The sequence below is a fragment of the Sus scrofa genome, chromosome 4 (genome assembly GCF_000003025.6).
Source record: "Sus scrofa isolate TJ Tabasco breed Duroc chromosome 4, Sscrofa11.1, whole genome shotgun sequence".
Lineage (NCBI taxonomy): Eukaryota > Metazoa > Chordata > Mammalia > Artiodactyla > Suidae > Sus > Sus scrofa.
Genome location: NC_010446.5, coordinates 18,711,479 through 18,739,351, shown reverse-complemented (window position 1 = coordinate 18,739,351; position 27,873 = coordinate 18,711,479). Strand labels below are relative to the sequence as shown.

At 41.7% G+C, this 27,873-nt stretch overlaps 1 protein-coding gene across 4 annotated transcripts in view; it reads left to right on the top strand.

Moving 5' to 3' along the window:
* Window positions 1-27,873, top strand: part of COL14A1 (collagen type XIV alpha 1 chain) — a 234,915-nt gene that overhangs the window by 185,760 nt on the left and 21,282 nt on the right. For all 4 annotated transcript variants that reach the window (XM_013996512.2, XM_005662880.3, XM_021090550.1 and 1 more), the window contains exons 41-45: window positions 2,475-2,528; window positions 2,999-3,070; window positions 14,265-14,300; window positions 15,240-15,306; window positions 18,790-18,978. In XM_013996512.2, the coding sequence (XP_013851966.1) occupies window positions 2,475-2,528; window positions 2,999-3,070; window positions 14,265-14,300; window positions 15,240-15,306; window positions 18,790-18,978 (418 nt within the window). The remainder of the gene's footprint in view (window positions 1-2,474; window positions 2,529-2,998; window positions 3,071-14,264; window positions 14,301-15,239; window positions 15,307-18,789; window positions 18,979-27,873) is intronic.

Genomic DNA, 27,873 nt, shown 5'->3' with positions numbered 1-27,873 from the left:
GGTCACAATCCAGTCAACAGGATGGGGAGAGGAGTGGGGCGAGGGGGTCTGGTCTCTGTTCCACATAGTCATTTAGGAACCCAAGGTCTTTCCATCTTGGGAAACTTTGATACTCAAACATGTGGCCCCTAAAGTTGTCACAGAAGGGGAAAAGAGAGTGGACGATTACCCATGGGAAATGTGTGTGACTCAGAACTGGAATTGGCCCCCTGCCCCTGGCCAGCACTCAGCCCTGTGGCTCCAACAGAATTGCTGGAACAGGAGGCTGGGAGATGTAACCTCTCCATGCGCCCAGGCCGAAAAGGAAAATCATGAAGATTGGTGAGTTCTAGAATCCCTCTGCCTTTTCTGGCTTTAAGACTGGCTAGGATTTGAGCTTGAGAGCCTGATAAAAGGGCCTTGCTCACCATTGCTTTGCTTTTCTTTTTTAAGGCCTGCACCCTTGGCATATGGAGGTTCCTAGGCTAGGGGTCAAGTCAGAGCCACCGACCTAACCACAGCTCACGGCAATGCCGGATCCTTAACGCACTGAGCAAGGCCAGAGAATTGAACTCGCGTTCTCATGGTTCCTAGTCGGGCTTGTTAACCACTGAGCCATGACGGGAACTCCCTCACCATTGCTTTTCTTACACCCTTACCCTACCCCCTCGTCACTCCACCTTTCATTTCATACCTTTTCTCCCAACTCATGCAATTTCTTTTCAGCCAACCTCATCTTTACTCTTTTATCTGTTCCCTTGAGATAAGGAGAGATAATGTGAGTGGGGATGGGTTTCTCCAAGAAGATGGATTTTCATGAGCAAGATAATTGGAAGAGACAGCTCGGTGGAAACGGGGCAGGAACTTCAGGAAGGGGATTGGGAGAGGCAGCAAAAGAAGCTGGGAGATGTTGGTTTGCAGTGGTTTAAGATGAGACTGGATTCCTCTAGGAGGGGATAAATCCCGAGATGAAAAGTCCATTTCTCCATGTGGTAGAAGGGGATGTCTTGAACTTATTATAAAAATGAACTTATTATAAAAATCAGATGGAAGATCCTCTCTCACATTTTTAACTACATTGGGAAGACCAGCACCCATTATTAAGAACTGTAGCCATTTGAGAGAAAGTCATTCCAGCTGTTCTGTTTTTTAACATTCACATAAAATAACCACACATACACGTATTCAATAATTTATGCATGTTTTTTATTGAACTATAGTTGATTTACAATGTCGTGTTGATTTCTGCTGTACAGCAAAGTGATTCAGTTATACTGTATATACTTTTTTATATTCTTTTTAAAAGTATGGTTGATTTATAGTATTGGGCCAATCTCTACTGTACAGCATAGTGACCCAGTCTTACATATATATATACATTCTTTTTCTCATACTGTCTTCCATCATATTCTATCCCAAGAGATTGGATATAGTTCCCTGTGCTATATACAGCAGAACCTCATTCTTATCCATTATAAATGTAATAGTTTGCATCTACTAACCCCAAACTCCCAGTCCATCCTACTCCCTCTTCACTCCTGTTTGGCAATCACAAGTCTGTTCTCTATTATCTGTGAGTCTGTTTCTATTTTATAGATAGGTTCATTTGTGCCATATTTTAGATTCTACATATGTGATGTCAAATGGTATTTGTTTTTCTCTTTCTGACTTACTTTACTTTGTATGAGAATCTCTAGTTGCATCCATGTTGCTGCAAATGGCATTATTTTGTTCTTTTTTTATGACTGAGTAGTATTCCATTGTGCATATATACACCACGCCTTCTTAATCTTTTTGATATTCTTCTCCATTATGGCTTACCACAGGATATTGAATATAGTTCCCTGTGTTATACCATAGGACCTTTGTGTTTATAGGAAGATATTTTTATGAAGAACATTATTTGCTTTCTGCCTTAAACCTTTCCAACATGGAATGGGAAGCAAACATGTACTCATGAGGGCACACATTCAGCAAACCTGCCCCATAGTCAAAACCCTATCATTGCAGTAGGCAGTCCCCCAGGTTCTCCCCTGGGCAACTCCTAAAGAACTGCAGCATAGGCAATATTGTCATACTCCTAATTTGTAATGTAGGTTCCTGTGATAGGGATTCCCTATCCCAAACTCTCTTGGGTCCTAAGAGACACTAATTCATCTTTTTGTCTGATCATTAATGATCAGAATTGAGCACTCTTCTCATTTGTTATGCTTAGTTTCATAAAAAAATTTTCTGGAAACAAGTACCTGTTTAAGTTGGTAAGTGGCATTTCTTACGGCGAAAATTCTCGCCCTGGACAATTTCGTAGAGCCAACAGATACAAAAGTCTTTGCCAAGAGCAACTCCCATGAAGAGTTTAAAAGCAGTGAATCCTTGGAAGTCCAGAGCAAATGACAGGACTCGGCCCCCAAATATTAAATGGGATTAGATGCACCTTTTCTGAAAGCCATGTAAAACAACTGCATAGTTGACACACTGTGTTTTTCTTCCCCCAGGGCTTTCCTGGAAAGGATGGATCCTCTGGCCCTCCAGGACCACCAGGGCCAATTGTAAGTATTTCCAGGAACTACTGGGGTACTCTCTGCTGCAAAGCAATTCATCTCCTTTGAGAGATTTTTCTTCTGCCAGATCTTTCTCCTTGGCATCCACCTCAGCTGTTGTGTAAGAACTCATCCTTTGGTACAGAGCTGTTCCTAAAACATCCTTTAAGAATGATGCATCCATGGGGCTTGATCGTTCTGTCTGAGCCATAAGATCACCTGCACTGATGTAGTTTTTATTAGACGCAGGTTAGGCTTGACCTTTAAAGAGCTTCATTTAATCAATTGAGTGAAGACTTTTCCTAAAATGCCTTCCTTACTTTTTTGGTAGTTAGACACAGGAATGAGCAGTGGGTCCTGAAGTCTTGGTGCTGGGGGATGCAGGGGTCAACTGTGTGTGTTTGCTGCTCCTTGAGAGCTGGATGTTCTCTGTGAGAATGTGTGAGTCCTCACCTTTGCCCCATTTTCCTGTCTTTTAGGGCATTCCAGGTGCCCCCGGAGTCCCAGGGATCACAGGAAGCATGGGACCCCAAGGTGCCCTCGGGCCACCTGTGAGTATGTGGCAGCAGCCAGTCAGAATGGTTGCTCAGTCATCCCTCTGGTTCATTTACATGTTAAAATTTACAACATCTCTTTTGGTCAAGTTTTTTTTTCACTATTGGACTCTGTGGAATCCATAAGGAAAATAGGGACTCTCCCAGGATAAAGATTAAGATCAGACTGTGCCTATATCCTGGCTAAAGACAGTGGTCCCAACAGGGAATAATCTGTAGCTCATATCTATTTACATGGTTTGTTGTTCTGCATTTGGCAAAGTCAGTGCCATGTTATCAGGGCTTGGGTACAGTACTGTCTGTTAATTAAGCCCATCACCTGGGAGAAAAACACAAGGCTTGAGAAAGTTCAGGATTAGTGAGAATAGGAATAGATTTTTCTTTTCCAAGTTCTGTAAGAAAGAATTCCCTGGAGTTCCTGTTGTGGCTCAGTGGTTAACGAATCCGACTAGGAACCATGAGGTTGCGGGTTCGGTCCCTGCCCTTGCTCAGTGGGTTAAGGATCCGGCATTGCCGTGAGCTGTGGTGTGGGTCGCAGACGCGGCTCGGATCCTGCGTTGCTGTGGCTCTGGCGTAGGCCGGTGGCTATAGCTCTGATTAGACCCCTAGCCTGGGAATCTCCACGTGCCACGGGAGCAGCTCAAAAAAGGCAAAAAGACACACAAAAAAAGACAGAATTTCCTATTAAAGCACATACTCACACAGAAGCCAATAGTGGTGTAAATGAAAGCCCAGTACATGAAACTCGTTACCTAGCATTTTTGTGCTTCTAATCTCATAGGTTGGTGTTTAAATGTGATCAGGGGAAGGGGTGGGGGTAGGATGGAGGAGAAACAAATGAGCCTATTTGGGCCTATTTCCTCTCTGCAAAATAAAGTAGTTGCATGACAGCCTCCGAACCACATTTGACACCTTGCAAGTTGTTCCTTTCGGGTGTGGGTATTAGTCAGCATTCTGATATTATTTGTGATGTTCTAAATCTGTATCCATAAACTCAAACAACTGAGATGTATCAGTACATATGCATGGCAGGCACTTCTAAGGATTTATGAGACAGTGAAATATGAAGGGTGTAGGTAGGAGAGATTAATATATCTGATTTCTATCCCTGCTATAACAAATTACCACAATTTCAGTGGCTAAATACAACAAACGTTTATTATCTAACAGTCTCACTGGGTTAAAAATCAAGGTGTCAGCACCTCCTTTCCGGAAGTTCTAGGGGATAACTGGCTTCTAAAGACTTTCCATAGTCCTTGGCTCATGGCCCACTTCCATCTTCAAAGTCAGCCAAGTCGCATCTCTGACAGTTTTCCCATAATCATATCTCCCTCTGAACACTGCCAGGAAAAGGTTCTTTGCTTTTAATGACTCATATGATTACATTTATGCCACCCAGGTCATCTTAGGTAACTTCAAGATCCTAACTAAACCATGTTGTCAAAGTCCTTTTGCCACATGATACAGTCACATGTTCTGGGGTTTAGGGCACGAACCCTTTGGGGGCCTTTTTATGCCCACCAGAGTGAACAAGATATAGGAGAAATGTTGATTCTCACGCAGAAAAAAACCTCTCTCCCCCTGGCTTCCCAAATAGTCATGTTTCTCTTTATTCTTAACACTCATTTCAATAAAATTATTTTGTGGAGTTCCCATTGTGGCTCAGCGTTAACTCATGAGAACACGGGTTCAATCCCTGGCCTCACTTAGTAGGTTAAGGTTTGGCATTGCCATAAGCTGCGGTGTAGGTCAAAGACGTGGCTTGGATCCCATGTTGCTGTGGCTGTGGTGTAGGCCAGCAGCTACAGCTCCGATTCGACTCCTTGGGAACTTCTATATGCCACAGGTGTGACCCTAAAAAGCAAATAAAATAAAACAAAATAAAATAGTAAAGTAAAATAAACCAAATAAATTATTTTGTCCTCAGGGTTCTATTCTAGGCTGTGAGTCACATGACACACATGCAGGTACACAACCACACATGACACATGAACATAAAAAGTGCCGCCATATTTTAGCAAACACATCCTAATTGGCACACCCAAATAGTTGCTCTCCTTAGTAGTCATTGTACAAAGCCATACACTTATGCCAACTGGAATGTGGTTACATCCTCACTGATGAAACACTTTTAGATCTCTTTTCAAAAAGCAAGCTAGTGAGGGTCACAGAAAAAAAAAAAAAAGTGATTGTTTTATCCTCACACATCTTGTTCCATTAACTCTGCTACCAGGCTTCCGTCGGCTTCCCAAAATGTGTTCCAGGGAACGAGAGTTCTGGAATATGTTAGCAGGGCTCAGAGAGCAAGGGCTTCTGGGTAAAGAAGTTTCAAAGACAGTGTATACTATTTCTTAGAAAGTCGTGAGAAATTTTAGGACATCAAAGGCTTTGAGGCATCCTGAGGTGAAACAAAAAAACCAAAAAATTGGTTTCCTTTGGTCATACGTAAATGTATTTTCGCAGGTTCCAGTAACCCAAGCTGGGTTGATCCTAGTCTTAGGAGGATGCAATGGGATAGGAAAGAAGAAAGGGGTCGGAATTCCCATCATGGCGCGTGGTTAACGAATCCGACTAGGAACCATGAGGTTGTGGGTTCGATCCCTGGCCTTGCTCAGTGGGTTAAGCATCCGGCGTTGCTGTGAGCTGTGGTGTAGGTCACAGATGTGGCTTGGATCCCGAGTTGCTGTGTCTCTGGTGTAGGCCAGTGGCTACAGCTCCAATTAGACCCCTAGCCTGGGAACCTCCATATGCCATGGGTGCGGCCCTAGAAAAGGCAAAAAGACAAAAAATAAAAATTAAAAAAAAAAAAAGGAAAGAAAAGGAACAGGGTCAAGCAGATGCTCAGGAAAGGACAGGGGGCTTCGGGAGGGATACGGCAAGACATGAGATATGTTGGGTAAGTAGGACCCATTGTGCTTATCCATCTGGCCTTTTGTTGCTCTAGAACAGTCTTTAAATATGGGGCATACAGGAGTTGCTGTTATGGCTCAGTGGGTTAAGAACTCGACTAGTATCCATGAGGATCTATTTCGATTGCTGGCCTCACGCAGTGGGTTAAGAATCTGGCGTTGCTGTGAGTTGCAAGCTAGGTCGCAGAGGTGGCTTGCATCTCAAGTCGTTGTGGCTGTGGTGCAGGCTGGCTGCTGCAGTGCTGATTTGACCCCTAGCCTGGGAATTTCTTTATGCTGCAGGTGCAGCCCTAAAAAGAAAAAAATATATATAAGGGGTGTATGAAAGAGCAATACATCTTTTTTTTTTTCCTGGAACTAAAACACGTGTCGATAAGCGTATCTTCAGTTATTATAAATCAACAGAAAAAGGCCCTGGATGGTGGCATTTTATATCAGAGACAGAAACCATTTTGTCTACAGACACTGGGCATCCTCTCAAAAGCCAGTTGTTCTCTGAACTGTCTGGCCTAGACTCTCCCCTGCATTTTGGGCCATGAGCAGCCATATGCCTGCTGACTGCCAGATGGGTGTGACTGTAAAGCAGACTCCGTGTCACGGTGTTACAGCCTTGATTGATTGCCCATGGATGTCTGTCTAGGAAAGCAGGAGGGAAGGAGACCAAGAAAGACACACTGCCCCACTGAAAATAGCAGTGTGTTTCCTATCGTCGGTGCCAGGAAAATGCTTGCTTTCATGCACCCTGCCTTCGGCTGCCGACTTCCCCGGGCAGAATGTACATTGCTGCTCTTGTGGTCATAATTCCCATCTGAAGCTTAAGCATAAGCTAAAACATGGTGCCTTCGCTGCAGGAGAGCAGATGGTGATCAAGGACATAGAAGAAGGGACCGTGCGTCTGGCTTGAAATCCATGTAGGTAGATAGAGCCAGGGCTACATCGTTTAAAGAGTGTGGCGTTAGACATCACATGTGGTCTAGATGTGGCCCTCACATGACCTTAACTGGCTGTGTGAGCCACATCACTCAAGTGATTTTTTTTGCCTCTCAAAATGTCAGTTTCCTAATTAATTCATTTTAAAATATTTACTGAGTAGTGACAATAGGTACAAAAGACATGAGGAAAGGGGTCCTGAAGGGTACAAAAGGTGACCAAGATACCTTTCCACAATCCTGGAAAATCTAGAGGGAATGATTTTATATATTATATAAATCTAGAGGGGATGATTATGTATATAATATATATTATTTAATATAATTTTATTTTATATATATATATATATATATATATATATATATATAAAATACAAAGCAGAAAGTGAGAAATGCCCTAGGGGAAAGACAAGTAAGTTACTATGAAAATTCCATTGAGGAGACAGACAGAGAGAGACAGAGAGACAGAGGCAGAAAACCCTGTGAGGGGAACTGTTTCTGAAAGAGGTGGTTGATTTTTTAAAATTTACTATATTATAGTCAATTTACAATGTTATGCTAATTTCTGCTGTTCAGCAAAGTAATTCAGTCATGTATGTGTGTGTGTGTATGCACATTCTTTTTCATATTCTTTTCCATTATATTTTATCACAGGATATCGACTAGATTTCCCTGTGCTCTACAGTAGGACCTTGTTGGTTATCCATCCTATATATAATGGTTTGCATCTGCTAATCCCAAACTCCCAGTCCATCCCTCCCCAACCCCCTCCTTGGGAACCACTTGTCTGTTGTCTATGTTGTGAGTCTGTTTCTGTTTCATAGATAAGTTCATTTTAGATTCCACATATAAGTGATATCATATGATATTTGTCTTTTTCTGTCTGACTTACTTCACTTAATATGATAACCTCTAGGTCCATCCATGTTGCTGCAAATGGCATGATTTAAATTTGTATAACTACGTAGTATTCCATTGTATATATGTATCACATCTTCTTTATTCATTCATCTGCCAAAGGATGTTTAAGTTGCTTCCATGTCTTGGCTGTTGTAAATAGTGCCACTATGAACATAAGGGTGCATATATCTTTTTGAATTAGACTTTTTGTCTTTTCTGAATATATGCCCAGGAGTGAGAATGCTGGATCAAATGGCAACTCTATTTTTAGTTTTTTGAGGAACCGCCATTCTGTTTTCCCTAGTGGCTGCACCAATTTACATTTCCACCAACAGTGTAGAAGGGTCCCCTTTTCTCTGCACCAAGAGGCTGTGTTTTAATGGGATCTTTCAAAGATGGATGTGATTTCCTCACACAAAGACAGGAAGATGCCATCATTTAGATGTGACTGTCATAAGACATGACACAAACACAGGACAACCAGGTCTGTTGGACATTTGAATATTTTTCAACTCTCTCTCTTGCTTTATCACCACTGCCACAGTTTTACTTCAAGGCCTCTTGATTTCTTACCCAGATTGTCATGAGAAGCTCTAACTGGCCCCCTTGCCTCTGCTGTAGCTTTGGTCCATTCTCCAGGTGTCAGAAAATCTTTCTAGCACAGATCTTTCTGTTGTGTCATTTCCTGGCTTGAATTGAATCTCCTCACTGGATTCTTGTCACCAGAACTTAGGTCCCCAATATTCATCCAGGTATGCGTGGTTCTTCATGATGAGCCATTCCTTTGCCCCTGATTTCATCTCACATAATCCCTTTGCTTGGAGATGAATCACCCCAAATTATTTAAACTTCCCTGTATATGCCATACTGTTTCACACTTTTTTTTTTTTTTTGCCTTTGGGGCTGCTCTTCCATTTGTCTGGGTTACTTCCGCCTTTCTCCACCTAGAGAAATGCCGGCTCTTCTCTCTAAAACTGCACATTTCCTTTGAGGCCACCCTCCCCTCCTTGGGCTGAGATGTTGCATTTCAACTGTCCATGTCCGTCTCTCCACGAAAAGGAAAGTTTCTTGAGGGCAGATATTTTATCAGACTTACATACTTATTCCTAGGCCCCAGCGCAGTCTCAGAGAGGGTACATAAGAAGTATTTGTTACAAGAAAGAGTGGGAGTTCCTGTTGTGACTCGGTGGGAAGAACCTGACCAGTATCCATGAGGATGTGGGTTCAATCCCAGGCCTCACTCCATAGGTTAAGGATCTGGCGTTGCTGAAAACTGTGGCGTAGGTGGTAGATGTGGCTCAGATCTGGTGTTGCTGTGGCTGTGCTGTAGGCTGGCAGGTGCAGCTCTGATTCAACCCCTGGCCTGGGAACTTCTGTATGCCACAGGTGTGGCAGTAAAAAGAAATTTTAAAAGATAGAAGAAGAAAGAACGAAGATATAACTACATTCTAATTAGGCATTCGGTAAGTATGAGTAGATCATTCTTAACAGATTGGGGGTCAGACATGGAAGACGTTTAGAGCTGTACTAGGGATGTTTGGATTTTGGTTGGCAGACGTCTTTCATGTGTGAGATTTGGACCATGAGATCATGCTTCTTCCTTTCAGAGCTAAAATTCTGTGAATCTATGAATGTTGCTACTGTATTTTCTTTTCTTTTCATTTCAAGTGTTCCTGAAATTAAAGGAAAATGTGCTGGTTTTCTTGCCTACGCCTACAGGGAATGGGTGTTTTCCCTCCTAGCATACTTTGGTGGAGTTATAGACCTTCACTCATTCAGGAATTTTTAGTTTGTTTTTGTTATCCCTTGCAAAATCAAAGGAAGGATGTCAGAGAAGTTGGAATAAAAACTTTTGCCATACAGATATTTCGCTAAATGGATCTTTCTCTGAGACCACCCAGCTGTGTCCTGCGCCTGCTTAGTAACAAGCATCATGAGCTTAAGTTTGAGGAATTTCAGCCCTGAAAAAACACATCTATTCCTATATGCCAGGTGCTGATAGGTGATTCTGTCCATTTATTTACCTTATCCCTTGGGTTTATACTATTTCTTTTTCTAAGTTACAAACATTTCAAACAAGCCAACTTAATAAATGGTAGCTAGCGACGGAAATGGAAAAGAAGATGTTGGTTCAGAAATAAAAATATTCAAGATGGGAGTTCCCATTGTGGCTCAGTGGATATGAACCCGACTAGTATCCATGAGGATGCAGGTTCAATCCCTGGCCTCGCTCAGTGAGTTAGGGATCCGGCGTTGGTTTGAGTTGTGGTGTAGGTCACAGATGGGGCTCAGATCCCATATTGCTGAGGCCATGGCGTAGGCTGGCAGCTGCAGCTCTGATTTGACCCCTAGCCTCGGAACTTCCATATACCTCAGGTGTGGCCCTAAAAAGTAAAAAAAAAAAAAAAAAAAAAAAAAAAAAAAAAAAATTCAAGATAAAATGGATTTTAAGAAATGGCTCAAGTTAAAATCTAATTCTGAATTACTAGAGTTAGGGAGAGATGGATGTTTGCTTCTTAAATTATTATTTAATTTGGAAAAAGATTATCTTCCCTGCAATAGAAGATTCTGGCCAGAAAATTTGTCAAGCATGCTCTCCTCCATGGCAGCAGTGAAGTGACCTGGGGAGAAAACATGCATTCTGGAGCCTAGCTGATTGGGTTCTGATCCCAGCTTTTCTGTTCTCTTATTGTAAACCCTTGAGCAAGTTATTTATCCTCTTAAGGCATCACTCCTTATACGTAAAATGGAAGTAATATCTCATAAGGTTGTTATAAAGAATAAATGAGTTTATCTTGCAAGGATAAAATGAGTTAAGTATGATAAGGGTTAAATGAGTTAAACGTTATGAGGATTAAATGAGATAATATACTGAGCACAGTGCTGAGGACATGGTAAAAGCAGTTTGAGTACGAAACTACTAATATTTACAGTTTCTTAATATATTAAAAATGTGGAGTACTTATTTTTGCTGATTTTGGTTTTTTGTTTTGTGTCAAATACTTGCAAAGCTGGTTCCATTAAGGATTTATTTTGTGATACTGTAAGTAGCTCTTTTCTCCAACTAATTCTACCAGCCGAAATGACTACATCTTTAGGAACTTGGCCATTCAGGGCGCTTAAGAAATGAGAGCAAAGGACACAGCTAGTACATTTATTTCCCCAAATAATTAGGGGGTTAGGGATGCCTTGAATATCTTACTTTTGCAAAAAGTTTTTATAATGAAAATGGGGTATCTTTTAACAGAATCAACTCTAACAATCTTGAAACCCAGTGCCTGAGTTCTGTCCTAAGCATTTTTTTTTCTTTTTTCCAATCAAGGTTGTTAAAGCACAAATTGGCTTGTCACCCACACTTGAAGTGTCATTCAGCCATTCATTCATTCAGTTAACACATATATTGAGCACCTGCCATGTCCCAACATAGTCCTGGGAACTGGGGTACAGCAGTCCACAGGCAGGACACAGACTGTTTTGTGGAGCCCTTATGCCAAGAGTTCTCAGACGGTGAGGTTCTGCTTTCTTTGTAGAGGTTGAGAGTCTTCCCTGCAAGCCCAGCTTTGGTATTTTTCATCAGTTTCTATCCTATGTGCTACCTCGTTCCAAATAATGACTATATCATGGGATGCTAACATTGCAAGGGACGCCAAGGACTTTTCAATGGCCTCATCTTAAAAAGAAACTCAGGAGTTCCCGTCGTGGCGCAGTGGTTAACGAATCCGACTAGGAACCATGAGGTTGCGGGTTCGATCCCTGCCCTTGCTCAGTGGGTTAACGATCCGGCGTTGCCGTGAGCTGTGGTGTAGGTTGCAGACGCGGCTCGGATCCCGAGTTGCTGTGGCTCTGGCGTAGGCTGGTGGCTACAGCTCTGATTCAACCCCTAGCCTGGGAACCTCCATATGCCGCGGGAACGGCCCAAGAAACAGCAACAACAACAACAAAAAAAAGACAAAAAAAAAAAGACAAAAAAAAAAAAAAAGAAAGAAACTCAGAGGCTTTAAGTAGCTTGCAGATCCTGTGCCTTATATTTTTTTCGCCAAATATTCGTATGAAAGTTTTCAAATGCCCACAAAATTGAAAGAATTCAGACTGAACACCCATATACCTAACAGTCAGATCCTATCCTTGTGTGTGTTTTTTCAAATAAAGTTCTCTTGACTGTTGATTATTAATCTCCTTCGCAACATTGGAAAATTATCTTACATCACACTAAAGAGTGGATTTATACGTCTAGGTGAAGTCTGTTAATATTTTCTTCTCTTTATTAGTAAAACAAAAAGAAACTCTAGGTCAGAGGAAATAGGTACTAGTCCTAGATTGCGAGTAAATATTTTACTTAAATATTGGATTTAAGTTGAATGTTTGAATGACTCTTTTATGCAAAAAACAGGCGAAGTAGTTTTGGAAATGTAAAGTAAGTTATGGTCCTCAATGGAGATCTCACCATCTACCCAGAAATCCATGCATTGACTTGTCATTAAATATGCATGATAGTAAAAACTTGGTGTGAAATAGCTGATACTTGAACTAAGTACTGCATTAGAATATTCCTACTGTCGATACTTAATGTTTAAGATACATGCTTGTTGGAGTTCCCATCATGGCGCAGTGGTTAACGAATCCGACTAGGAACCACGAGGTTGCGGGTTCGGTCCCTGCCCCTGCTCAGTGGGTTAACGATCCGGCGTTGCCGTGAGCTGTGGTGTAGGTTGCAGACGTGGCTCGGATCCCGCATAGCTGTGGCTCTGGCGTAGGCCGGTGGCTACAGCTCCGATTCGACCCCTAGCCTGGGAACCTCCATATGCCGCGGGAGCGGCCCAAAGAAATAGCAAAAAGACAAAAAAAAAAAAAAAAGAGAGAGAAAAAAAAAAGATACATGCTTGCTACTTTTCTCACATTTCCAGTGTTTGTATACACTGAGTAGACCAGGTCTCTGGGAATGAAAAGCTGTAATTTTGATGAGCAGGAGACAGGGAAATTGAGGTTAAATAACAAGACTGAATTTGAGGGCTTTGTCACATGGGTGTCTATCAATGTGTGATTATGAATAGAGGAAGAGCTGCCATCAATCAAGAGTCACTGAGGTTTCTTACTTGTTTGCTGGTGCTGCGTGAGGAAGATGAGACTAGTGGTTGTGTCGATTAACTGGAAGAGAGTCTTTAGTTAAAGAGGCCATTAGAAGCAAGTTGCACATGCCCTGGTGTGAGATTGTGAGATGGTTAGGATAAGTACCTGGATGATGGAATAGAAGGGATGGACGTAGGAAAAATTTCAATGCAAAAAGTGTGTGTGTGTGTGTGTGTGTGTGTGTTGAACAGGCATGCAAGAGGCAAGAAAAGGAAGGAGAAAAGACAGAATCACTGGTGGGCTGGCTTCTGACTGCTCAAGAGAGTACATTTCTTTTCCCTTTGAAACTTCATCTTCAGTGACAGCACATTTCAATCGACTATAGTACAAGTATTTACACCACTAAAAGCAGTGAACATTGCAGGTCAGGGCATTTTATTTTTCCAGAAAGCCAGTTTACCTGCACATCATGGGGTGAACCCAGAATTTTGAATTTGGGTGAGATTATAGTAACAATTGGAAACAGCCTGACAACATGGCAAATTCCATCTATAAATGGGACTCACTGTCCCTTTGGTAGAGACTATAAAAGCATTGTTTAATAAGCCTGTTACACTGTTTTGGAGTTGAAACAGAAAGATGACTTTCTTCTAAAGACACATGTTTTTCATTATACATGTAATTTCATTGCAGAAACACTAAGAACGCCATTGTTTTTTCAATAAAAGTGTTTACCATTATGGTAAAGTTTCTTCTGGGTCAAAGAGTAGCTAAGCCACAAAACAAAATAATCTAGCTGAGAATCCATGTTAACATGAGCTCAGGTTATCAAGGAGGATCCAGGGAAAGAACCGTATACTATTATGTTGGCTGGAGAACAGGGTGAGGCTGTGGGGTTTCACAAATTTCATCTTTTACTTGAACTCTTAGGTTGGAAGAGCTTTTCCTTCTTGTGAAAGATTCTCTTTCAAAAATGAAAACCACTTATGTCTCCCGCAGAGATTTGTGAAATAAATCATGCGGCATCAGCAGAATACAATTCAGAGTGGTGTTTAGTGTGAAAAGATGGGCATGATTTATTCAGGGCAGCAGTGTTGCAAAAGCAGTGTTACAGCGGCAGCAGTGTTGCTGCATGATCCCAATTTTGTTTCCAAGCCTGACTGTGTCTGTGCATTCAAAGTCCGGAGGAGTGAAATATTTAAGAGTTATCTCTGCCTGGTGGGATTGCCGGCCGCTCTCTGTTTATTCTTGTTGTTGCGTATCTGTTTTTGATGCAGAATTATGAAAGCTAAGAAAAGCATCTTAATGCAGTAAGCTAAGATGGGTTATCCGGATGGTTGACTGAGTGCTCTGTCACAAGTAACTTGACCATTTCAAATTTTACAGGGTGCCCCTGGAGCAAAGGGAGAGAGAGGAGAAAGAGTAAGTATTCTCTGGACGGTTGATCATTTACTGTCATAATTACTCATTGCTCTATTCCAGTCCTCCCTCCCCCACTCCTCACCTCACTTACTGTGAGTACATTTTCAAGTGGAAACCACCCCGTAGGCTAGAAGTCAGGAGGGCTGGCTTCTAGCTGCAGATCTGCTACAATCCAGCTAGATGACCTTAGGCCCATTGCTTTCAGGATAAAAGAGAGAGAATCAAACTCATCTAAATCACAAAGTGGATTTGATGAAGAAATTATATAATGGATGTGAAAAGGCTTCAGAAAAGTAAAAGCTCTGTGCAAAAGGCCAAGCGGTAGATTGAGGCTCACACGTTTCCAGTATTGGCATCCAGGAAGAGAATGGCAGCATGGAATCACAGAACTGACTATGCAACTTAATTCATTTGAAGGGCCATCTCTCTTCGTTGAAAAACAGCACCACCGCTAATATCATTCTGCAATTGGCTCTAGTAGATATAGCGTTGATCTGGGGCTCATCCAGTGACCCCTGTGAAATCTTGGCCAATGTGTTCATCTATGAAATGGCTTTAACATCTTTCATCTGAGTTGTAATTAGCATTAAATGAACCACTGCCTGAGAAAGTGCTGCATTTTATAAGCTCCAAAGAGGGATAAATAAGGCATTAAATACATATGGATTTGTTTCAAAACTTAAATCTTTTAGAATTTGAGACTGGAAATGCTTACTTGAGCTTTTTAGTTTAATAAAAGGCTCTCAGGAACCTTGCACTGTTAAGTGTGAGGTTGCTGACACCTTTTCCTTAATGCACCATGGTGGTTGATCCTGCCTGTTGCTGGGAGCCAAGAAGCCCAGGTGCCACCAATGAGTAGAGTTCGACCGCCATGCTGGAAGTCCTGCCATTGGCTGGGCTCGTGGCTGAGAGTCAGGAGTCTGCTTTTTTCTCATCCAGGGTGACCTACAGTCTCAAGCCATGGTGAGAGCGGTGGCACGTCAGGTGTGCGAACAGCTCATCCAAAGTAAGTGCATTATGGTTACAGGTGTTTTCTGTTGCTTGTCCAATTGTGGATTTGCCTTTTGCATAAGTGTAAAGACTAAGCTTTGTCCTGGTACAGACACATAAGGTCTACAAGAGGCCATCACTAACTACCTGAGAGATCATCACAGATTACCTTAGAGTTCTTCATCCATGGTACAGAGGCCAAATTCCTCTCTGTTGTTTGTCCTAAACCTCTCTGTTTGCCCATGGAGATTGAACTTGACTGCTCAAGGATCAAATCTTCCATTTCTTCATCTCTCCAAATAGATAGGTTTTTATGTTTTTCCTTTTTTGTTGTTTTTTTTTTTGGTTTGTTTTTTGTTTTTTGTTTTTTTGCTTCAAGTCCTCAGCACTTGAAAGCTGCCAAACAAAGGCATCAGAAGCTACTTTCAAATCACTGTGTTTGAATCCATACCTCTTTCTCCTCCATGTCTTTCGGTTAGCCTTGGGCCCTTCCATTTAAGACTGACACCCAAACATACAGACACACAAACACACGTGCATACATAGGGACAGGCTTTCTGTGACCTTTGATATGATACTTGGGCTTCATTCCACAAATTACACTGGAACACACACACCTTACATCACGCCTGTCCCATTTCTTCATTTTAACTTGAATTTACCCCCCGCCCGTTATTGCAGTTACCGATTCATGCTCATTGCTTACGTACTCATGTATTTTGTATGTTTCTCCCTGTCCACTGAGTTTATATTTTGTCTCAGTAATCTAACCGGAGGGCTACAATGGTGGGCCCTTCTCTCTGCCAATAATCTGTTTAGTTCCGTAAAGATCCGAGGCCACGTAGAGGTGAAATATTTATCTCAAATCCAGCTCTGCTGTCAAGCTTGCATTGTCAGAGCATCCTCTCTCTCCAGGGCTGACATTACTTGTGTGGCTGCCTTAACAACTTTGAGGTTATGCATTTTTTTAACCCAAGAAGTTTGGGAGTCTTCTCAGTGTCTAAGAAGACTTCATTGGCTGGGTCCAAAATTCCGTCTATAGTAGAAAAGCCCAGCTCTCACCCTGAAGAGCATGGAGTGACGCTCTTCAGAGGGCTTGGGAGAGTTTTCATGAAGACAGAAATCTTAGGCAAAACTGAGTACAAAGCTACTAGCTTCGTGGGTTTTTTGTTTTTTGGGTTTTTTTTTTCTTTCTTTTTTTTTTTTTTTTTTGGTCTTTTTTAGGGCTACACCAGGGGCATATGGAAGTTCATAGGCTAGGGATTGAATCTGAGCTGTAGCTGCCGGCCTACACCACAGCCATAGCAACTCGGGATCTGAGCATCATCTGGGATCCTTAATGGGCTGAGCAGGGCCAGGGATTGAACCAGCATCCTCATGGATACTAGTAGGGTTCGCTACCGCTGAGCCACAACGGGAACTCCAAAAGCTACTCTCTTCAGATGCAGTAGTATTCCTTCCTATATTTTCGCTTTATATCATTTTATATTATATTGCCCAGACTAGTGTGTGGGAAAGAGAGAATTTACCAGTTAAATGAAACTACTTAAGTTTCTTCCCAAAATAGGATCTCTGAAAACATGGTTAATTATAAAAGGGAGCTTGAGCATGAAGTAGAAGACATCCAAAGCTAACCTATGTCTTGGATTATTTTGTGGCTTTGTCCTTTCAAGTGTCCCATGTAAATGGTTGGGTAATTATTTTAAGAAAACCTAAGAATTAAATCCTAGCAGGACTCCCTGACCATAATCTCAGGAAGAGTTCACAGTTGTTGCTGTCTTATTCCATTGCAGAATAAAAAATTTATATAAATATGTGATGCTTTGAAACATGCCCTAAAAATTGAGAGTTTAAAACCCAGTCTTTCCTGTCAGGAATTCTCCAGACTCTTGTGAACAGCTTCTAGGAAATGGAAACCAGCAGGGGTTAGAGAAGAGCTGAAACAGGTGTGTGAAAGGGAGAGGCCCTGCCAATGCCAATGTCGATAGCATCATGAGAGAAAGAACTAGTAGAGACGGCATGTATCTTCATGAGTTAAACCCAAGCTACCTGGAAGCTGGATTTCTGGCACCTCGTCTGGCTTGCCACTCACCACTTCACGTTTCTCTGGGCTTCTGAGGTCATTCCTTAGGCTGCACCTCAGAACCTGATTTATGATTTAGCATATAATTCCTCACATGCTCTGTTTATCTGGCTTTTCGTTCTGAGCGGATCAGGCGCATTACCCCATTGTATGGGAAACTGTGTGAAGCCCAAGCGATGACAGCTAGAGAAAGTGATAAAGGATGGCCCCCTATCCAAGGAGGAAGTTGGAAAAGCAGATGTGCAAATGTCTTATCCCACCCAAACGTTCATGAACGTGCCTGGCAATGGCTCTTGAGTCATCAAGAAGCCACTCCCAGTGACAGTCATGGTCCTCTGCTTAGGAATGCACTGAATAGGAGTTGCCACTGTGGCTCAGCAGAGTAAGAATCTGACTAGTATCCATGAGGACGTGGGTTTGATCCCTGGCCCTACTCAGTGGGTTGAGGATCCTGCATTGCCATGAGCTGTGGTGTAGGTTGCAGACACAGCTAGCTTGGATCTGGCATCACTGTGGCTGTGGTGTAGGCCGGCAGCTACGGCTCCAATTCAACCCCTGGCCTGGAAACTTCCATATGCTATGGATGCAGACCTATTTAAAAAAAAAAATGGAATGCATCGGATATATCTTAGAAATTATCCCTCTAAAATGGTTACTATTCTTTATTTAGGTCTGAATGTTTAAAAAGGAATAAATACTAGTCATCTAGAAAATTCACTGGGAAAATATCTCGAGGATGCTGGGAAAATGGGGCATTATGGCATCAAATATTTTATCAGTCTATACTTCTAGTTATTTAAATATATTCTTCCAGGCACAATCGAGTTAAGGGATTATGGAAGAGAGAGCCAGATTTAAAAAATAATAAACCTAGTGGGAGTTTCTGCAGTTGAGACCCAAGTAAAGGTTTCTGCAGGAAAAAAAAACAGGCTTGGCAATGAAGAGATGAGTTGAAACAGGGCACTTGCCTGGGGATTTGTGAGCAAGAGGGTGGAGCAGGCTTTGTGGGTTGGAAAAAAGACAAATCACTTGGGTGGAAATTACTGGAGAAAGAGGGCAGCTGGGTGAGGGTTTCGGAGTCAAATAAATGTTGGGGGTGAAGATAAAAATTTATGACTTTTGCTCAGTGATGTTTACTGAGATGCTGACGTGAGCTATGGAATTCCAAACACATGAGTTGCAACTTGACTATAACCCAGCTGTTAATATCATCCAAAGTAAAATGCAAAAAAAAAAAAAAAAAGAAAAGAAAAGAAAAAAATCTTTCAAGTTGGAAATCAACTTATTTCAGAGGGATGTGCCTCTTCCCTTGGTGAGTGTCTCAAATAATTGCTCAGAGCCTTGACAAATAATACCTCCAATCCTCCCCTTCTCAGTGCAACACTTCATTGACTGCTTTGTCCTTTCATGTCTCAGGTCACATGGCGAGGTACACAGCCATCCTCAACCAGATTCCCAGCCACTCCTCATCAATCCGGACCATCCAAGGGCCTCCTGGGGAGCCTGGGAGACCGGGCTCGCCTGGAGCCCCTGGTGAACAAGGACCACCAGGTAGCCCAGGCTTCCCAGGAAATGCAGGTGTGCCAGGGACCCCAGGAGAACGAGGTAAGTTGGACCACTCCTCTCACTGAATGCACCAAAGCAGAGTGTAAGGGTGGTGCTTACACAATGATAAAGTTCCAAACAATGGACCTAAATTAATTCTACCCCATCTATTCAGCTTCCAATTTATTTATCCTGAATATTGAGAAAATTGGGTAACCCACAAAGTTTTTATTAAGAGCCATGTCTGCTTGCATGCTAAAGAAGGATCAGAACCCCCAGTGCACCCCTAAGAGGCTTTTGAGCTAATGAGATATCTGCTCTAGATGGATGAATTAAGAAAATATGCCCCATCCAGGCAGAATTAGAAAGTGACACCCCTCCTTTGGACAGATGCAGCATCACATATATGTGCATAATGAAAAGAAATGCACAACCTAAAAGCTGAGAATTATGTTTTGTTGGGACTTAAACCTAGAAGACAGACTCTCAGGGAGCTCGGAAGTACTGCTCTGAATAGGCAAGGGAAAAACCAGGATATATATGAGCTTTGCATCAAAACCAGGTCGTTGGAACATCAAAAGATTACTGTTAATTAAAGAAACCCAGACATCTCAACTAAATGAATTTAGCACTTTGCTGTATTTGGGAAGATGCAAGAGTCCTGGCTCGTTGAAATATTCCTTTGATAGGTATGTACAGGGCCGGTATTCTGTTCTTTCCCATACTAAATCTCCTCAGGGTATATTCTTGGGGACAGCTCCAGTGGCTGACGGCTTTTTGGCTGCAAAATCCTTTGCTGATATGGCAGCGGTTGTCATTCTTTGTCCACATATGTCATGGGAAGTAGAGAGCTCACTTCCTAGGTCTGGTGTTTTTAAAAAAATTTTTTTTTTTTTAATTTTATTGAGTTCCTGTCATGGCACAGTGGTTAACGAATCCGACTAGGAACCATGAGGTTGAGGGTTCGATCTCTGTCCTTGCTCAGTGGATTAAGGATCCGGTGTTGCCATGAGCTGTGGTGTAGGCCAGCGGCTATAGCTCCAATTCAACCCCTAGCCTGGGAACCTCCACATGCCGTGGGAATGGCCCAAGGAAAGGCAAAAAGACAAAAAGGAAAAAAAATTTATTGAAGTATAGTTGATTTACAATGTTGTGCCAATTTCTACTGTACAGCAAAGTGAGTCAGGCATACATACATATATATAATATATATATAGTCCCTTTCTTATATTATCTTCCATCATGGTTTATCTCAAGAGACTGGACATAGTTCCCTTTGCTATATAGTAGGACCTCATTGCTTATCCATTCTAAATGTAATAGTGTAATAGTTTGCATCTATTAACCTCAAGCTCCCTGTCCATTCCATTTCCTCCTCCTACCTTGGCAACCCCAAGTCTGTCTTATGTGTCTGAGTCTGTTTCTGTTTTGTAGATAGGTTCATTTGTGCCATAATTTAGATTCCACATATAAGTGATATCATACGGTATTTGTCTTGCTGAATTGCCTCACTTAGTATGAGAATCTCTAGTTGCACCCATGTTGCTACAAGTGGCATTGTTTTTTCTTTTTTTATGGCTGAGTAATGTACCATTGTATATATGTACCACATCTTCTTAACCCGTTCATCCGTTAATGCACATTTAGGTTACTTCTATGTCTTGGCTATTGTGAGTAGTGCTGCTATGAACATAGGGGTACATGTGTCTTTCTGAATTACAGTTTTGTGGTCTGGTGCTTTTTTTGTGTGCAGTGCCCATACTGGGCAAGTCCTGTTGCAGCTTTGAGATAATTCATGAGTCATGTCAACTTATGATTCACATATGCCTATATAGACCATGGCAACCCTAAACTTTGTGAAATACTGGTTGTGGCTCATCTTCCTTTGACATGAGGCAGTATTTTATTTAATAGTTCCATGGACCAAGGTTTTATCTTCCCTACTAAAGTTTCTTTCAAGTAGAGAGCCTGCTTAGCCTTTTCTTCTATCCTTCATAGGTCTTGGCAGTATTGTATAATACAATAATGGATTCCTTTGATTAAATTTCACCCAATTCTGTAATTGGCCAAGATCTCCCACTCCAGATGTGGGAACGTGGGGTTACATATTAACCTCAAAGAAGGTGATAGGAAAAGAGATAACTGAGAGATAAAAAGTATTTTCTAGGACATGATTTTATGGAATATAGATCAGGAGAAAAGCTAACTCTTACCTGTCTGCTCTGTGAGTCATATTACTTTGGTGAGATGGGTAAGATATTCCCTTGATCAAACTTGGAATGTAAAGTGCAAATTACAAAGATAATATTTCATGTTCCTTCTTGATCCACGCCACAGGCCATGTGTATTTCTGCTTCTGCACTTCTGGACACTTTGTTCTTTCCCCTTTAGAAATGGCCTGCCTTTTCCCCATTGCATGTGTATCTTCCTCTTGGTCCAAGGCTTATCTTAACCCCTGTCTCATGAATGAAGTTTTTGTTGATTGTCCCAGACCCACAGGTGTCTTCACTCCTTGAATACCTGATGCAGTGACTGTCTCTCCTGCCCATTTAGCATCATCCTGTGTTAATGAATAGCATGACTGCAGAAAGCAGGCATCGGATCTGAATTGCTTTGCACATAAAAGGTCCTCACTAAATAATTGTCACTTTGCTTGCAACCCAGTTCTGATTTTCCTTTCTGGAGATTTTTCCTGTGCCAGGGCACTAAGTCAGCCCATGTAGAGAAGGACATAATTTCCCCACAGTGTACCAACGATCTGGCAGCCAGAAAGGTGGCCACCTCTGTCAGCAGGACACCCTCCAGTGGTGTTGGTGATGGATCAACTGTGACTCAGGCAGCACAGAGCCAACGCCTGAGTCACTTTCGGCAAGTCACAAGTTGTCTGTTCTTTTTGGAAGTCCTGTCCTTGTTCTTGCCAGACCAAGTCTTTCCTGCTCTGAAAGAACACTTGAATGCTTAGATCAGAGGTAAATCAGCCAGGGGTTCTCAAACAGTTGTCCAGACAACCCTTGAAATATGAATTTCCATGGTAGAATTTTCTGACATATATGTATTTATCCCTAAGGAGTATAGGAGACAAGCAAAAGCCTATATTTTACAAACACAGGGAGGCTGACAGTAAGACAAAGGGAGAAGTGCCCTTTGAGTATGAGGAAAGGTGATTTGGGTTGATCATCAGTTGGGGGGTGTGCTTTGGTGTTTAAGGTTGGGGTGTATAGGCCAATATCCAGGGGACTTTACATTCCCAGAAAAATATTTCGATTCTCTTATCACTGGGATGTGTGTTGCAAGGTGAACAATAATTTGTAAAAATGTGGGGGGAGTTCCTGCTGTGGCACAGTGGGTTAATGATCCAGCTTGTCGCTGCGGGGGGCACCAGTTTGATTCCCAGCCCGGCACATGGGTTAAGGGCCCAGCATTGCTGCAGCTGTGGCTTTTGATCCCTGGCCTGGGAACTTATATATGCCGCAGGAGCGACCGACAAAAAAAACAAAAAATTTTTTTTTTTTTAACTGAAGTATCGTTGACTTCCAAAGTTGTATTAGTTTCAGGTGTACAGCAAAGTGATTCATCTTTTGATCTTAGCCTTGTGGTCCAAATACCCAGGAAAGATTGAGACAGAAAAAATGTCTGTCTTTCTATTAAATCAAAACAATAGCCTTCAAAAAATTGTTTTTTTGGCTGCACCTGCAGCACATGGAAGTTCCTGGGCCAGGGAGCAAACCTCTGTCCCTGAAGTGACAATGCCAGATCCTTAACCAATTGTACCACGGGAGAACTCCAAAACAATAGCATTTTAAAATTGAAGAAATTTCAGCCATCTTTTCTCCTGACCCTTTCATTTTCTGTATATATAAAAAGAAGCATATGAAGATATGGAGGCCCAAAGAGGCTTGAAGTCAGCCAATGTCAGGGCTGGAAATAAAAACCAGAGATCATGTTTGGGTGGGGTATTTTTTGTATAAAATATGATTGTCACTATGCTCTAGAATACAATTTTATTTTTATTTATTTATTTTTTTTGCTTTCTAGGGCTGCACCCAAGGCATATGGAAGTTGCCAGGCTAGGAGTTGCATCAGAGCTGTAGCCACTGGCCTGTGCCATAGCCACAGCAACATGGGATCCGAGCCGCATCTGCAACCTACACCACAGCTCACAACAGTGGCAGATCCTTAACTCACTGAGTGAGGCCAGGGATCAAACTCGCATCCTCATAGGTACCAGTCAGGTTCATTTCCGCTGTGCCACAGTGGGAACTCCTAGAATACAATTTTAAAAGGACACCCTATTATAATGAGTAAAAATAAGTATTATTCCTCAGCAGTGTCCTTAGACAAATAATAAGCTGTAAAAGCAAGATGAAAAGAAATACAGGTGTTGAGACTGGCAGAGCATGTAAGTACAATCTCATTTTCTGCTGAGTCTTCATAAAAAGCTCACGACTCCATGGATTTTGGTTGGTGTTTCTCCAGAAGTGCTCCATCTATTTTCTCTATTATAATTTTTCAAATTTTTTTCAAACTTCTTAACACATAATACACAAGAAGAAATACACTTTACATCATGATAGAGAGTGCCTGTGCCTGTGTACAAACTTAGGTAACTGAGACAAGTAGAAATAACACTTACCTTTGCTGTTGTTTGCTACACTGTTCTAATTCAAGATCTCTGATTAACCACATCCTTATCATCGAAATAGCCAAAGAACATGCATTTTTTTTTTTCATTTCAGGGCCCCACTCGCAGCCTATGGAGGTTCCCAGGCTAGGGGTCAACTCAGAGCTGCAGCCACCAGCCTACGCCACAGCTCATAGCAATGCTGGATCCCCCTGAGTGAGGCCAGGGTCTAGTTGGGTTCATTGCCACTAAGCCACAATGGGAACTCTAGACTATGCATTTTTAAAGAACAGAAAAATATTGCAGATATTCCGTCCACATTCACTAGGGGAAGTAGATGACAGTTCATGACTTCCCTTGTTACCTAAGAGAAGACTGCATCTTCACTCCACCTGATGGTCTTCCTCACTCTCAGTAACCTGTTGTCTCCTTTAACTTAAATAAAGTATGTTTCATAGATCATGAGGGACCATCTTTTAGCTGTCTTCTCACACAGATTGTAGAATATAAAGAATCCTCAGAATTTAAGGCTTCAAAGGGATTCTGCAGCTCACATTGTTCATCTAAAGCTTAAACTCCCACTGAAACCTGGCTGATTCTTGGCACCCAGAATTAAAGCAAAATGTTTTGCCGTCCAGTTTCTCCCCTGCTTTTGCTCCTCCCTGTTAACTTGCGTCAGAGAACAGCTGCTCCTTCATGGGCTACGGTTTGGCTGCTTCTCCCTATTCTGTTCCGCACTATCTCCAAGTAAGTGGCTCTAAGTATGGGCTTTCAAAATTCAGAAGATGGGAGTTCCCGCTCTGGCACTGTGGGTTAAGAACCAGACTCCAGGAGTTCCCGTCGTGGCGCAGTGGTTAACGAATCCGACTAGGAACCATGAGGTTGCGGGTTCGATCCCTGCCCTTGCTCAGTGGGTTAACGATCCGGCGTTGCCGTGAGCTGTGGTGTAGGTTGCAGACGCGGCTCGGATCCCGCGTTGCTGTGGCTCTGGCGTAAGCTGGCGGCTGCAGCTCCGATTCGACCCCTAGCCTTGGGAACCTCCATATGCCGAGGGAGCGGCCCAAGAAATAGCAACAACAACAACAACAAAAAAAAAAAAAAAAAAAAAAAAGAATTGAAAAGAAAAAAAAAAAAAGAACCAGACTCCAGTGGCTTGGTTCAGGGCAGAGGTGTGGGTTCGACCCCAGGCCCAACGTTGTTGCAGCCACTGCTTGGTTTCAATCCCTAGCCCAGGAAATTCTATATGCCATGAGTGTGGCCATTAGAAAACAAAAAAAAATCAGGAAATGGGTTGGATTATCTCTGAGTTTCCTCTTTTTTTCCCTGAACTGTGATGATTGAGTCATGACCATTCCGACCTTAACTCACTCTCCAATCATAGCCTTGTGTGATTCTAATTAAATCTTCTTGATAACAACTCAATTTCTAATCCTGATTTCTACCTATCATTTCCAGATGACTAATCTGTCTACTTCCTTATTTCATGTATTTAAATGTTCACTACCTACACTGATATCTTGAACCATATGTGAACCCAGTCAAGCACTCAGTTCTTTGGTGTATAGTTCACAGAATTCAATTCTTTTATTTATCTGAAAAGACTTAGGAAATTTCCTGATTTCAGTCTTCATAAAACTCCTTCAGTTTCCATGATTCTGCAAAAAATAGTGGATCAAGAGGAGCCACCCAGCTAAAGATTTTCATGTTTAGATTGTGTATCCATAACAGCTGGAATTCATATCTGGTTTATTCTGTACAACAAATCAACAAACATTTATGAAATGCAAGGTTGATGTAAGGCTTTTGGCTGGGCAGCATGTGAGATAATATGACTATTTATGGCTTTCATTTGTTAGGCACCAAATGCATCTGCCAGTATTGTGCTGGGTCCCATGCACACACTCACATTTGGATAAAATAGAAGATGTGGTTTGGATAAGGAAACAGTATGGCACATTATTGAATGTACAGGTTGCGAGATGGCAAATGCCAAGCAAGTTATGTAGAAAGTAAATGCAGTCAGAATTTAAAGGAAGACAACCCTGTGGCCTTTGATAAGAAATGGTGCTATCATTTATTATGCAGTGACTTAAAACGATCACTTGATTAGTACGTTATTAATGCCCATAAGAATTTATGAGATCGGTGTTAGCCTCATTTTCAGGTGAGGAGACTGAAGCCCAGTGAGATGGTCAATTGTCACAAAGGCCATTGCAGCTGAACAACAGGGGGCCAGAATTCAAACCCAGATGTATACGATTCCAGAATGGCTGTGCTTCCTCCTTTCTGCCCTGTTGTCACCTTTGAATCCATTGCTTGGGTTTTACAGAGGAGAGGCCTTGCAGGGTCTGGCTGTTTCATTATTTCCCCTAATATCCACAGTCCATAGCATGTGATCTGCTAGACTGACCAGTTCTTAGTGGGTCGTAGTTATACCATTTGCAAGCTTCTTACACACTCTGTACAGTTGTGTTTGGATAGGCCTAGGGTATCTGTGATCTGGCAGGTGACGAGCTTTGAGGTGAAGTCAGGGCATCTGTTTGGAGTAAATATAAACATGATAAAAATATTTTTTACGGTTGGTCATTTTGGCACTTGACAGTTCTAGATTTTAGCGTGGGTCCAGTAGAAGAATTACCTGTTGGGAAATTGGTTATGGCTCTGGCAATTTGGAATGTACCTATAGAAGTTATCATATCTCGCCTTAGAGGAGAAACCTGAAACCAAGTAATTCAATGTTGTTTTACCTCTGATATATATTTTTTCTTCTTAGCCACAACCATAGCACACAGAAATTCTCAGGCCAGGGATTGAACCCACGCCACAGCAATGACCTGAGCCACAGCAGTGACAATGCCAGGTCTTTAACCCATTGTACCATCAGGGAACTCCCTACTTCTGATATTTTAGAAGAGAAACCATTTTCGCCTCACTGTGCAATGCTGTTTAGCTGAAAGGAGCATGATGGGCTGGGAAGAATGTCGTTTGGAGCATCAATCACTTATGGGTTTGGATCCTGGCATTGCCACTTACTGGCTATGTAATCTTGGCTGCTTGATCTTACAACTTAATCTTTCTGGATCTTCATTCATTCATCTACCAGCACTTCCCGAGCATTTAAAACACATCAGACATGGTGCTGGGTGTTAACATAGTAGTAAACAGGGGATACAGTTTTTGCCTTTTATGTGCCTACCATAGAGACAGAGTTAAACAAACAAACAAACAAAATATGTTTAATGTCAGTTGTTATACATATTATGAAAAAATGCTGGACGCTCTATGAGGATAGAAGAGGGGACTCTGACTTTGTTGAGTCAGTGATGTTTTAGCTGAGAACTGAAAGTTTTGAAGTTGGCATATGAATAAGAGAGTCAAAGAGAGCATTGGCAGAGACAGCAACAGCATGTGCAAAGGTCCTGAGGTGGGAAAAGATTTGAAACCTTTAAAGCTGTGATTTTCAACCCTATCAAACATATTGTCACCTTTTTATAACAAATAATTTTTAATATCTCTTTATTATTCTAAACTGAACTTAAAAGAAAAAAATACAACCTACCTTCACACATAATTTAAAAAATAAACTAGAATCATCTATTGTGTAATATAAAGAAGAAAATGGGGAGTAATTTATACTCAAGTAATTTATTCCAATATGTAAATTTTTGGCATAACTCTGCTGAAAACATAATGAGGTCAGAATGTATTTATATTTAAAAATTATTAAAATGCAACAATTCCAAATTCAGGCTGATAGAGTTGAGCTTTACCAGTTCCTTGTCTCTGCATTTTCCTCTATGGTGTTCACAGTGAAGCTCTACTAAGACAGCAAATACATCATTGGCATTATGCAAATAAATGTAAATTACCTTCTCCTACTTTTTCTGGCACATGTTCCTTGGACAACACATCTCTTGATTTTTAATTATATGTCTTTGTTCCTGCAAGATGGGGGCAAGGTCTTTCCCTATTCCAGCACCTGAAAAAAACTTACTGGTAGTGATTGGGAGGTATCATTGCAAAGACTTGCCCTGCTAGAATTCATTGGTTTCTATAAATTTTATTAGTGCTTTATCTCTATTCTGTGGGATGAAATCTTTTGGATGGAAGAGCTCTAGTCACTCCAATGTTATTGTGGAGGATTAAAAATATTAATATTGGAATAACATTGGAATGTCATCTTTAATCAAGAGAAAAATTCACATTTTTGTTTAAGAGCTCGATGCTAGGGCAGTTCCCCCCTTCTGTTGGCCCCACAGATTCATTTGTTATTGTTCATTGAGGATAAAAATCACTGAGTGAGTTTTGAAGTTAGAACATGTGTCCCCTTGAGC